The sequence below is a fragment of the Erythrolamprus reginae genome, chromosome 1 (genome assembly GCF_031021105.1).
Source record: "Erythrolamprus reginae isolate rEryReg1 chromosome 1, rEryReg1.hap1, whole genome shotgun sequence".
In the NCBI taxonomy this organism is placed as follows: Eukaryota; Metazoa; Chordata; class Lepidosauria; order Squamata; family Dipsadidae; genus Erythrolamprus; species Erythrolamprus reginae.
In genome coordinates this window covers 141892161-141904562 of record NC_091950.1, presented here as the reverse complement: position 1 = coordinate 141904562, position 12402 = coordinate 141892161, and the positions used below count along the sequence as shown (strand labels likewise).

At 42.7% G+C, this 12402-nt stretch overlaps 1 protein-coding gene across 2 annotated transcripts in view; it reads left to right on the top strand.

Annotated features, from left to right (window-relative positions):
* Positions 1-3783, top strand: part of LOC139153319 (lectin-like) — a 45733-nt gene extending 41950 nt beyond the window's left edge. The window contains exons 4-6 of one of the 2 annotated variants that reach the window (XM_070727091.1): positions 597-711; positions 2051-2123; positions 3353-3783. In XM_070727091.1, coding sequence (XP_070583192.1) covers positions 597-711; positions 2051-2123; positions 3353-3380 — 216 coding nt within the window. In that variant the 3' untranslated portion in view covers positions 3381-3783. The remainder of the gene's footprint in view (positions 1-596; positions 712-2050; positions 2124-3352) is intronic. The other variant, XM_070727079.1, reaches the window with a different exon arrangement.
* Positions 3784-12402: the final 8619 nt, after the last annotated feature.

Sequence of the window (12402 nt, the reverse complement as noted above, 5' to 3'; positions counted from 1 at the left end):
TTTCACTTCTGCGCATGCTCAGTGGGACGATTTCACTTCCGCGCATGCTCAGTGGGATGATTTCACTTCCGCGCATGCTCAGAGGGACGATTTCACTTCCGAGCATGCTCAGTGGGGCAATCTCACTTCCGCGCATGCTCAGAGAGCTGAAAAATCACAAAAAATTACAAAAACAATATGGCAGCACGCATAGATTGGCATGGGTAACACCGGAGCCATTGAGCCACAAATGTGTCGAAAGGCCACTACCAGAGCACCCACCCTGGACTGTAAGGGTAGGAACCCACCCCTGGAACTGATGTCCAGCACATTTCAAGGGTACAAGATTAAAGAAAGTTGGCCCTGCACAAAACATAAATCATGTCTGCAGTGAAGGGCTACCAAAATATTTACTACCACACTGTGGGCGTGGCTTATGCAGGACGCCCTGCATTTTCTTCCAACATCTTTCAGTGCAAATTGGATGCTCTGGGGTGGAGCTCCATTTTCGCTACCCGCCTACGTTCCCTCCCCTGCATGTTTGTGCTGTTTGAAGAACATGGTAATCCTTTATTCCAGTACACTTATTTTAACAAACTCTTGTGAAATTTCCTCAGGAGGGAACCTTTGTGTGGACAGACGGTTCAAGATTTGATTACAACTTAATTCCTTCTGAACAACCTGATGGAATGTTAGAAGAATACTATGTTGCCTCGTGGCAAATACACAATGGTAACTTTCACATATTTATTACCCACTATATAACGAGAGCTATACTTATCAAGAGTTTGTCTCATGCTTAGCTTTTAGAAGGGCAGAATTTTGCAATATGACTAAGAATGAGAATTCATGTGTGATACATTGATTTTTTAATGAGAGGAGAGAAGGGCATTGTATTTCTTCACCCAGAGGGTCGTTGGTTTATGGAATTCACTTCCAGAAGAGATTGTGACAGCTGTCAGCCTGGATAGCTTCAAGGCAGGCTTAGACAGATTCACGAATGCCAAGTGTATCGGTGGTTATTGAAACGGGTGTCCAAATGCTGCCTCTATGTTGGTTGAGGCAGGCAGGATTTACTTGGGTACCATTTGTAAGGGGTCAAGGTAAAGGGAGGGTTTTGCCTTCTCTTTCTGCTCAAGATCCCCATGCACAATTGGTGGGCCACCGTGTGACACAGAATGCTGGACTCGATGGTCTTAGAAGCATAGAAGACTGACGGCAGAAAAAGACCTCAGGGTCCATCTAGTCTGCCCTTATACCGTTTCCTGTTTTTTATCTTAGGATGGATATATGTTTATCCCTGGCATGTTTTAATTCAGTTACTGTGGATTTAACAACCACATCTGCTAGAAGTTTGTTCCAAGCATCTACTACTCCTTCAGTAATATATTTTCTCACGTTGCTTCTGATCTTTCCAATTAACCTCAGATTGTGCCCCCCTGTTCTTTTGTTCACTTTAATATTAAAAACACTTCCCTCCTGAACCTTATTTAACCCTTTAACATATTTAAATGTTTTGATCATGTCCCCCCTTTCCCTTCTGTCCTCCAGACTATACAGATTGAGTTCATTAAGTCTTTCCTGATAAGTTTTATGCTTAAGACCTTCCACCATCATTATAGCCCGTCTTTGGACCCGTTCAATTTTGTCAATATCTTTTTGTAGGTGAGGTCTCCAGAACTGAACACAGTATTCCAAATGTGGTCTTACTAGTGCTCTATACAGTGGGATCACAATCTCCCTCTTCCTGCTTGTTATACCTCTAGCTATGTAGCCATTCTACTTGCTTTCCCTACTGCCATTTTGAGACTGTCAGAAATCACTACCCCTAAATCCTTCTCTTCTGAGGTTTTTGCTCTTCTTATCTTATGGCTCTTCTTATGTTATGTTCATATGCTCTCAAAATTTCAAAGGTATCTATCTCTGGCTTAAATTATGCCCATATTACTACTTCCATAGTTGTGTTATGTTGTACCACAATCTCAAAGACAGAAATTGTAGGGCTATTTGCTGAACATTCGAAAGTAATTTTTGCACAGTTTAACCCATGATTTCTTTCTTTCTCCTTTAGGAAAGATTTCCTGGAATATTTTTCACGAATCATGGGAATTCTTCTCTGTTTGTAAATATTATCTAGTAAATAGGTAAGAGCTGAAATTATTCTTCTAAAAGCTGGATCTAATTCTTCCATCTTGCAATATACTATGGGTATTTTCCGCACACTATATTTCCAGAAATTACTATGACCGTGAAAAATGAAAAAAAATTTTTTTTTTGCTATATTGCTTCAATTGTTTTAAACATGCTAACCAGGTAAAAGTTCAATCTTTAAGCTTTACATCCGTTTCATATCCTCATATTCCCATTCCTAAATGCATTGGGTTAAATTTGCCAAAAACCTGAACTTTCAGTGGCAGATCCTCATTTTTTCATGAGAACTTTGCAAGCAGCTCTTTGCTTAGAAAGAAAATCAGGTGTGCTAATGGGATGCAGATAGTTTCTCAAATTCTTAAGACTCGGTTTATACATTGCGTTGAGCCGCAGTTTAGAAACTTGGTGCCTATGTTCACACAGCATGCTAGACCAACATTATGACATAGGAACTGGCTTGCTTGCAAGCCGCCCCGAGTTCGCAGAGAGGGGCGGCATACAAATCTAAATAATAAATAAATAAATAAAGATACATATTAGAATTTTGAAATCCAACCTTTATTGTTTCATGAGTAACTCAATGTGGCATAACACAGCATAAATCTCCCTTCCTACCTTCCCTATGAGAAGAGGTGGGTTGGACTGAGAGTAACTCACCCGCAGCCTTCTAGTTGGCTTTCATGCCTAAGGTGGGACTAGAACTCAGTCTCCTGATTTGTAGCCTGAAGCCTTTACTACTGGACCAGACAGCCCACACATTATGGTCATCTCCCTTCTTCACCTGCCCTTCTCTCAAGCCAGCCAGTTATTCTCATTGAGGTTTAACTTAAGAGTTATGAGATAAGCCAGCTTCATATTCAGCTCCAGATCAGCCAATCTCCATATCTTTTTTAATAAATTGCATTCTTTTTTTCGGCTGCAATACTAGCCAGCAATATCACCATATTTCCACCCATTTGTGTAAAATGCTTTAAGTTTTTGCACTTGAGAATCAGATTATTATTATTTATTATTATTATTTATTAGATTTGTATGCTGCCCCTCTCCGCAGACTCGGGGCGGCTCATTCTGCACAATGGGACATATTAATCTAGGAGTCATTTGCTCAAATACAGGGAAAATTATTTCTAAGTACACAATTTGCATAGTAATATATTGCAGAAAAGCTAGTGTAACGTGTGTTTGTGGTTTGACTTTCAACTTTTGTTCTTTCTTAAAACAGAGGATGCTCTTCTTGTGAGAGGAAATGAGAGATACACATTGACAAGGTGCAGAAGGCTTATTTCTACCCTGGAGTATACTTCTGTAAAACTTTGCTTTTCTATAACAACTTTCCAGAGAAACTTGTTTCAGTGGAGATCAAGCTATTTGTCCTATTCTGAAGGAGCAACTGGATTTTGCCACTAAAGATTTATTTTGAAATCTTTTTTATTGAAATGCAAATAAAAATTGGGGGGCTTTTTTGCTACTTTTATGGCTTTTCATGTTATTATTTAATTTAGGAATTTACAACAACTTTATACTGTGCACTACTGATAATCCGATTGAAGATTAAAGTGTAAAATTACCCAAGGATTTAATGGCACCAACAGAATATGAAATAATAGCCATAGATACTAATTTCATCCTTTTTAATAAATAAGTAGTATCAAATATCAGATGATTGGATTCCAGTGAACTCATTAAAAGTACTTCTATGGCAATTTATATAAACTAATAAGTATCTAAATGAGCAAATTAACAATTGTTCTGTTTATTTCACAATCCATTCCATTCTATTATTCCTGAAATCCTTGATGGATGACAAATACCTTTATTTCATGTGCAAAAAATTCAGGTAGCTTTTTATGTGTGAAGGCAACAGTGGAATCAAGAAAATTCAGAAGAAAATGATTAGTACATTATTACATTGCCAAGAGGATTAACATCTTTCAGATGAAGTTTGACTCATAGCACTCCATCCACTTGTACCCAGAACTCAGCATTACTTTTGAGAATTTCTCTGTGTTATTCTCTTCCTAGTTGGGGAGGGTTGTAGTATGGGACAGGAGTAAGAAGGCTACGGAAGCCTCTGCTTAGAAATAAGCCCTTCAGGGAACTGCCAGACCTGGAATTCCTCGTGGAAAGGGATGCCACTTGCACAAACGACAAGGGCTCCGAATCAGCTCTGAAGGGCGACTTATATCAAAGCAGGAAACTCAGAATTTCAGAGGTTTTGTTCATCTGCTGCACATGATGATTCGGGAAATGCTTTCTTCCTGCAGTTTGTGATATATTTGTTTGCTCAGCTTTAAAATGCAATTGGTTTCTTTGTTTCCTGTAGATTTGGAAAAAGGCAACATTTTTCTTTCCAAAAGCAGAGAGACACAGAGAGGGGGAGAGACAGGGAGGGAGGGAGTTAAAGAGAGGGGAGGGGAGAGAAAGAGAGACAGACTGAGGGAAAGAGACAGAAGGAGGGAGAGAAAGAGACAGAAGGAGGGAGTGGGAGAGAAGAGAGAGACAAGGCGGGAGGGAAGGAGGTGGAAGAGACAAACTGAGGGAGAGAGAAAGGGAGTGTGGGACAGAAAGGGAGGGAGAGAGAGATAGACTGAGGGAGAGAAGAGAGAGACAGGGAGGGAGGGGGGGCAAAGAAAGAGAGACTGTGAGATGGATAGAAAGAGGGAGAGGTAGGGATGGAGAGAAAGAAGAGGGAAGGAGAGGGGAAGAGACAGACAGGGAGGGAGGAAAGACAGGAGAGAATGAAAGAGAGGGAGGGAGAAGAGGAAGAGAGAGAGGGAGGGAGAGAGAGAGGGGAGACAGACTGGGAGAGAGAAAGATAGGGAGCGAGTGAAAGGGGAGAGAATGAAAGAGGGGAAGGGAGAGAGAAGAGGAAGAGGGAGGGAAGGGGAGACAGACTCTGAGAGAGAAAGATAGGGAGCGAGTGAAAGAGGGGAGAGAATGAAAGAGGGGAAGGGAGAGAGAAGAGGAAGAGGGAGGGAGAGGGAAGGGGACAGACGGAGAGAGAAAGAGGGAGGGAGTGAAAGGGGAGAGAATGAAAGAGAGGGAGGGAGAGAGGAGAGGGAGAGAGAGGGAAGGGGAGACAGACTGGGAGAGAGAAAGAGTGAGGGAGTGAAAGGGGAGAGAATGAAAGAGGGGAAGGGAGAGAGAAGAGGAAGAGGGAGGGAGAGGGAAGGGGAGACAGACTGGGAGAGAGAAAGATAGGGAGCGAGTGAAAGAGGGGAGAGAATGAAAGAGGGGAAGGGAGAGAGAAGAGGAAGAGGGAGGGAGAGGGAAGGGGACAGACGGAGAGAGAAAGAGGGAGGGAGTGAAAGGGGAGAGAATGAAAGAGAGGGAGGGAGAGGGAAGGGGAGACAGACTGGGAGAGAGAAAGAGGGAGGGAGTGAAAGGGGAGAGAATGAAAGAGAGGGAGGGAGAGAGAAGAGGGAGAGGGAGGGAGAGGGAAGGGGAGACAGACTGGGAGAGAGAAAGAGGAGGGAGTGAAAGGGGAGAGAATGAAAGAGGGGAAGGGAGAGAGAAGAGGAAGAGGGAGGGAGAGGGAAGGGGAGACAGACTGGGAGAGAGAAAGATAGGGAGCGAGTGAAAGAGGGGAGAGAATGAAAGAGGGGAAGGGAGAGAGAAGAGGAAGGGAGAGGGAAGGAGACAGACTGGGAGAAAGAGGGAGGGAGTGAAAGGGGAGAGAATGAAAGAGAGGGAGAGAGAAGAGGGAGAGGGAGGGAGAGAGGGAAGGGGAGACAGAGAGGGAGGGAAGGAGGGCGAGGTAAGGATGGAGAGAAAGACGGAAGGAGAGGGGGAGAGAGAAGAGAGGGAGGGAGAGAGGGAAGGGGAGACAGACTGGGAGAGAGAAAGAGAGGGAGGGAGTGAAAGAGGGGAGAGAATGAAAGAGACTGAGGGAGAGCGAAAGAGAGGGAGGGAGAGAAGTAGGGTGAGGTAAGGATGGAGAGGAAGAAAGACAGAAGGGAGAGGGGGAGAGAGAAGAGAAGGAGGGAGAGAAAGAAAGAGGGAGAAAGGGGCAGAGACAGAAGGAGGAGGGAGAAAAGAGAGACAGGGAGGGAGGGAAAGAGGGAGGGGGAGACAGACAGTCTGAGGGGGAGAGAGAAAGAGGGAGGGAGAGAGAGAAAGAGGACGAGGTAAGGATGGAGAGAAAGACGGAAGGAGAGGGGGAGAGAGAAGAGAGAAAGAAAGGGAGAAAGGGGCAGAGACAGAAGGAGGAAAGAGAAGAGAGACAGGGAGGGAGGGAAAGAGAGGGAGGGGGAGACAGACAGTCTGAGGGGGAGAGAGAAAGAGAGGGAGGGTGTTAGAGGGGGAAAGATTCCGAATTTATGGAAATGGGATATTGTGACCAACAAAGCTATTCAGATAACCCAGAAGCACTACTCCAAAGCGTCGTCATTAATCAAATCCACTCGACGATATCTAACGCCTTCAAAACGCCCAGTTGGCACCCACTGCCTTCGTGCAGACGTTCGGCCTTAAGAAGAAGGCGGCATTAAAAAAAACCACTACCAGAAGTGGGGCTCGAACCCACGCAGACTCACGTCTATTGGAACTTAACTCCAACGCCTTAACCTCCGGTCATTATGGTCATCCCAAAGACAGAGCTGGAAGGCTTGGGAACAAACTGGCATCGGAGTAACATTTCCCGCCGAGCCGATTGAAGCAGCGGCCCCAAACTCCCTCCCTCCCTCCCCCCACAGCTGCGCTAGGCCCGAGACCCTCCGACGCGCGCGACCTGCGCTGCTGCAGTTTCGCTTTAGGCCAAAGACTTCACCTGCTTGGCAAATTGGCCCCGCCTAAAATGAGGAGCCAATCCCGTCGCACCTGGAAGCGTCAGCCAATAACGCTCTGCGCTTCCCGAGTGGATCTCCCCCTTCTCTGGGGGATGAAGGAGACACCCTCTTGGGGCGCCGCCTCTCATTTGCCGCGAGGGTTGGCAAGAGGCAAGCGGGGCTTTCCATTTCCCTCCCTCCCGGACTAGGGGATCCTGTCTTGCCCCGCAAGTCCACACAAACAATTTCATTCCGGTCCCCTCGCATCCTGGACACAAACTGTTTCAAAGGGGCGTACATAAGTGCACTAGCCTGCCTTTCGTCCCCTGTCCAATTGCCTCTCCTTATCTCATATCTCATATATCTTTTCTTCCTTCATATATCTTCTCTATTTTTATATCTTCTCTTTATATATAATACTTCATGTCTATTCTCTTCAATATATATTGGGTATTGGACTAAATAAATAAACAAAAAATAAATAAATAAACTCCTACCCTCAAAACAACACCATAGAGCACTGCACACCAAGACAACTAGACACAAGAACAGTTATTTCCCCAAACGGCCTCACTTGGCTAAACAAATAATTCCCTCACCACTGTCAAACTATTCACTAAAGCTGCATTACTGTTACTATTACTCTTCTCAACGTTCCTATCACCCATTTCCTCCCATTTAAGACTTGTTGCTTCTATCCTTACAATTTCTATTGATAGTTTTCTGGTTGCTTATTGTACCCTATGAAAATCATTAATTGTTGTACCACATGATTCTTGACAAATTATTTTTTCTTTTATGTACACTGAGAGCATATGCACCAAGACAAATTCCTTGTGTGCAATCACACTTGGCCAATAAAATATTCTATTCTGTTCTATTCTATTCTATTCTTATTCTGTTTATTCTATTGTATTCGCATTCGCTGGCTGGGGAATTCTGGGAGTTGAAGTCCAGATATCTTCAAGTTGCCAAGGTTGGGAAACACTGCACTAGAGCACAGCACACCAAGACAACTAGACACAAGAACGTTTTTTTCCTGAACGCCATCACTTTACTAAACAAATAATTCTATGTTAAACTGTTTACTAAGTCTGCACTATTATTACTAGTTTTTTCTCATCATTCCTATCACCAATATCTCCTACTTATGACTGTATGACTGTAACCTGTTGCTTTTATCCTTAAGATTTTTATTAATATTGTTTCCTCATTGCCTATTTGAACCCTATGACAATCATTAAGTGTTGTACCTCATGATTTTTGACAAATGTGTATTTTTCTTTTATGTACAGTGAGAGCATATGCACCAAAGACAAATTCCTTGTGTGTCCAATAAAGAATTCGATTCAATTCAATTCTACTCTACTCTACCCTACACACATCCTATCATTTCACATCGACCAATAAGCTTCTGGGCCCCCTAGACCTGATCCTTTTTTACCGCGTACTTGTATCCATTCTGACAGCCAAGCCTGTTGTGTGCAGGTTAAGGACAAGTTGCCATAGGGATGTCGAGATGGTTGAAGTCAAGGCCACTTGCTGATGATCATCATGATAATTCTGGTAGGGAGCCGCTGACACCGTTTGCACCCTGGGATCGGCCCAGTCCAAAGCATTGGTAAGAGGGAACGTGGCGGCTTCACCTTTAAAGTTACTAGAATGGTGGTATGATTTTGGTTTCTGATCAATGCAAAACATTGATTTAGGATAAAATAAATAAAAAGGTACTTTTATAGTCTCATTCTTAACTTTACTTTGGGATTTTTATTTATTTATTTATTTATTATTTTATTTTGCTGACGACTGCTTCATTTCAGATGTAACTGCAGTTCTTAGCTCAAAGTAACTGCTTTGGTGTTTCTGTTTCCTTTTTGCATTCCAGTAAAGATGTAGGAAGTTATACATTTGAGAGACAAAGAAGGGAAAGAAGAACTTGCTGGGCTTTGTGGCAGATTTCTGAAGAACACCCAGATTTCAAGTACTGTACATGTCTTGAGTTTCACCAGAAGCTTTTTTTCCCTTGTGAATGACAAGCATGTAATGAATTTCAGTTATAATGATGTAATGATTAATAACCCCAACACAGATTGCTTTGGAAGTAATCTTTCCACTTTGTTTTTTTAATATTTTGGTATAAATGGGAGTATTTTTTCTGTGTCAGTGAGGTTAGTGATTGGCCTGAGGTTCCAGAAGGGTCCCTATGGTCACTCCATATTTTGCTTCTGACTTTCAGACCGTATTGCTATCTTGAACCGTGGCAGTTCAATCTTCTCTTAAAAATGTCCAGAGTGTTGGAGTTCACAACGTCCGCTGGTAGGTTGTTCCATTGGTTGATCGTTCTGACCGTTGGGAAGTTCCTCCTTATCTCCATGTTGAATCTCTCCTTGGTCAGCTTCCAGCTGTTGTTCCTCATCCGGCCCTCTGGTGCCCTGGAGAATAAAGTGATCCCCTCCTCTCTGTGACATCCCCTCGTATACAGTGATCCCTCGATTATCGCGGGGGTTACGTTCCAAGACCTCCCGCGGTAATCGATTTTCCATGGTATAGTGGTATGGAAGTAAAAACACCATCTGCGCATGTGCGCCCTTTTTCCATGGCCGCGCATGCGCAGATGGTGGAGCCGGGGAGCGACGAAAGTGCGGAGGCTGGCAATGGTTGTTTTTAATGTCGGCCACCCACCCAGCGCCTCCGGCCTCCTCACCTTAAATGCGCGGATAACACCTTGATCCATCGGCTGGATAAGCGATGTGGTGTTTGGTGGCAAGAATTCGACTTGCACCCCAGCATGTTCATGTGCCAGATCATCATGGCCTCCAGCATTGTCCATTAGGAGAAGCACTTTGAAATTGAGTCCTTTGGCAGCCAAATAATCCTTCACCTGTGGGATGAAGCACTGATGAAACCAGTCCCGCGTGAGGGGTTTTGTAATCCATGCTTTAGGATTATGCATCCAGTACACTGGCAATGCATTCTTATTTCTGTTCTTGAGGGCTCTTGGATTTCGTGACTTATAAATTAGCCCTGGCTTCATCAAAAAGCCTGCTGCATTCCCACACATGATCAAAGTTACCCGATCTTTCATGGCCTTAAAGCCAGGGGCTTTGGCTTCATCTTGCATCAAGAAAGTCCGTGAAGGCATCCTCTTCCAGAACAGGCCTGTTTCGTCCATGTTGAACACCTGTTCTGGAAGGTAGCCCCCTTCTGCAATTAGGTCTTTAAACGTGCCCTGGACGTACTTTTCGGCTGCACCTGTATCTGCTGAGGCAGCTTCTCCGTGCAATGACACACTCTTCAGGCCATAGCGCCGTTTAAATTTCTCGAACCACCCTTTGCTTGCTGTGAATGTGTATGGGGCTGAAGAAGCAGAAGATGTTGATGGCTGGGGGTCTTCAGAGTCATCAGCACCTTCACCAGCACCTTCACCTGCAGAGAATGACAGGAAAGGGAGAGAGAATAAAAGCACTTAAATAATGACAGAATAAAAGCACTTAAATAATGACAGAATTAAAGCACTTAAATAATGACAGAATTAAAGCACTTAAATAAGGACAGAATTAAAGCACTTAAATAAGGACAGAATTAAAGCACTTAAATAAGCCCTCACCTGCATTTCCCTCATCTGCATCGCCTCCTTCTGTGTTTGCATTGGTCGCTTAAGATAGAAGGAGGGAAGTGCATTGAAGAAAGTTGGATATACAGTAGATGAAATAATATACAACTACTGTAATCTGGAATGTGATTAAGTCTACTGTATTTGAATAATGATATATGTATACTAAGATGTATTGAAGGTATATTAAGTTGTATGTTGAATGTAGAGAAAATTAAAAAAAAAAGAATTGCTAAGGCAGGCACACCATATATGAATACAGCAAGAGAAATGTTTTCAGCCTTCTTTTAGATCTCATGAAGATGTTGGTGTATTGTGGAGTTGTATGTGTGTCCACAAATGTACCAATAACATGCAAGTATAAATTATTGCCAAAGAAGTTGCAGTGATGGGAGAGCTAACATTGTAAAATCTGTCAGACACACATATTATGAAAACAAATAAATCAGCATTTGGGAGGCAGAACTCATTGAGAAAGCTACTGTTGGAATGAAGTGACACCAGGGTCTATATGGTATACTTCCTACCACAGTAACCACCAAGAATAAGTGAAGAAAGATATTGAATGCTGCCGCAGCAGTATTCCAAAAGGTACTTATCATACATGTTATCATTTATGTTGGCCTTGCTCAGTGGCCAGAAGATATTGGAATACGATTAGGATTTGGATAAAAGAAATGACAGACTGTGAAATAGAATTAAGACCAGAGACATATTTGTTAGGGATTGTTAGAGGGCAACATACTAAGGCAAACCAATATTTTATTATACACATTTTAACTGCTGCTGGATTAACTTTCACGCAGACCTAGAAGGATGGAAATCCCCTCAACAGAGAATATGATAATTAATAAAATGATGCATTGCGCCAAAATGACAAGACTTACTTTAGAATTACAAAATTACAAAAAAAAAAATATTGTGTGGGAAAAATTCTGTAATTGGCTAGAAATAATAATAAAAAAGTAATCTTATAAAATTGTAAACTTTGAGATCAATGTAATTTAATAATGCGATAGATTGATATACAGTATATGCATACCAATTTTATGCTGATGACACAGAAATGTAAAATGTAATTATGCTTGTGTGTTTCGGTCTTGGTGTTTTCTCTTCTTGTTTTTTAAAAAACTGAATGAAAATTATTATTTTTTTAAAAAAAGATGTACTTTAGTTATAACATTTATTTGCTGCCCATCTCGTATCCAATGATTCTGTGCATTGGAAGACAGCTTGGGCAAAATAGTATTAGAGGAAAAATGCCACAGTCCACATCAGATGGGTGTCAGGGTTCCAAGTGGTAAATCCATTGTAAGCAAAACTCCGAGGCAGATGAATTCCTCACAGAACAGCTTTATTGGAAGTATCACATTGGCACCTATCAGTTGAAAATCAACTCTGAGGGGCCCCTTGGTTTTCACCTAAATAAAAGTTTTTCCCTGAGCCCCCAACAATCAGTTACATGGCCCGATCACTGCACCGTCTGCTAGTCAGGTGACATCACTCCTCCTTTTCTCAGCCAGGTGTGAAAATGTCCTTGATTCTCAGGAGCATTTTATTTTGACTCCACAAACCCCGCTGTCTCTAAACCCCACCTTCCCTATCCCTGTCGCAACACTGAAGCTCCAAGATGGCTTCACCCAGGTCAGCTTCAGGGTTGACAATGGGAATTATTTTGCCATATTTATTTAATTTTATTTATTTAATATCATCTCTCAGGGGATCAAGAATCTTTCCATCACTGGTGAGATAAGAACATGAGAAGAGCCATGCTGAATCGGGCCAAAGCCCACCGAGTCCAACATTCTGTGTCACACACCAATTGTACATGGGGATCTTGATCAGAAAGAGAAGGTTAAACCCTCCTTTTCCCTTGACCCCCAACAAATGGTA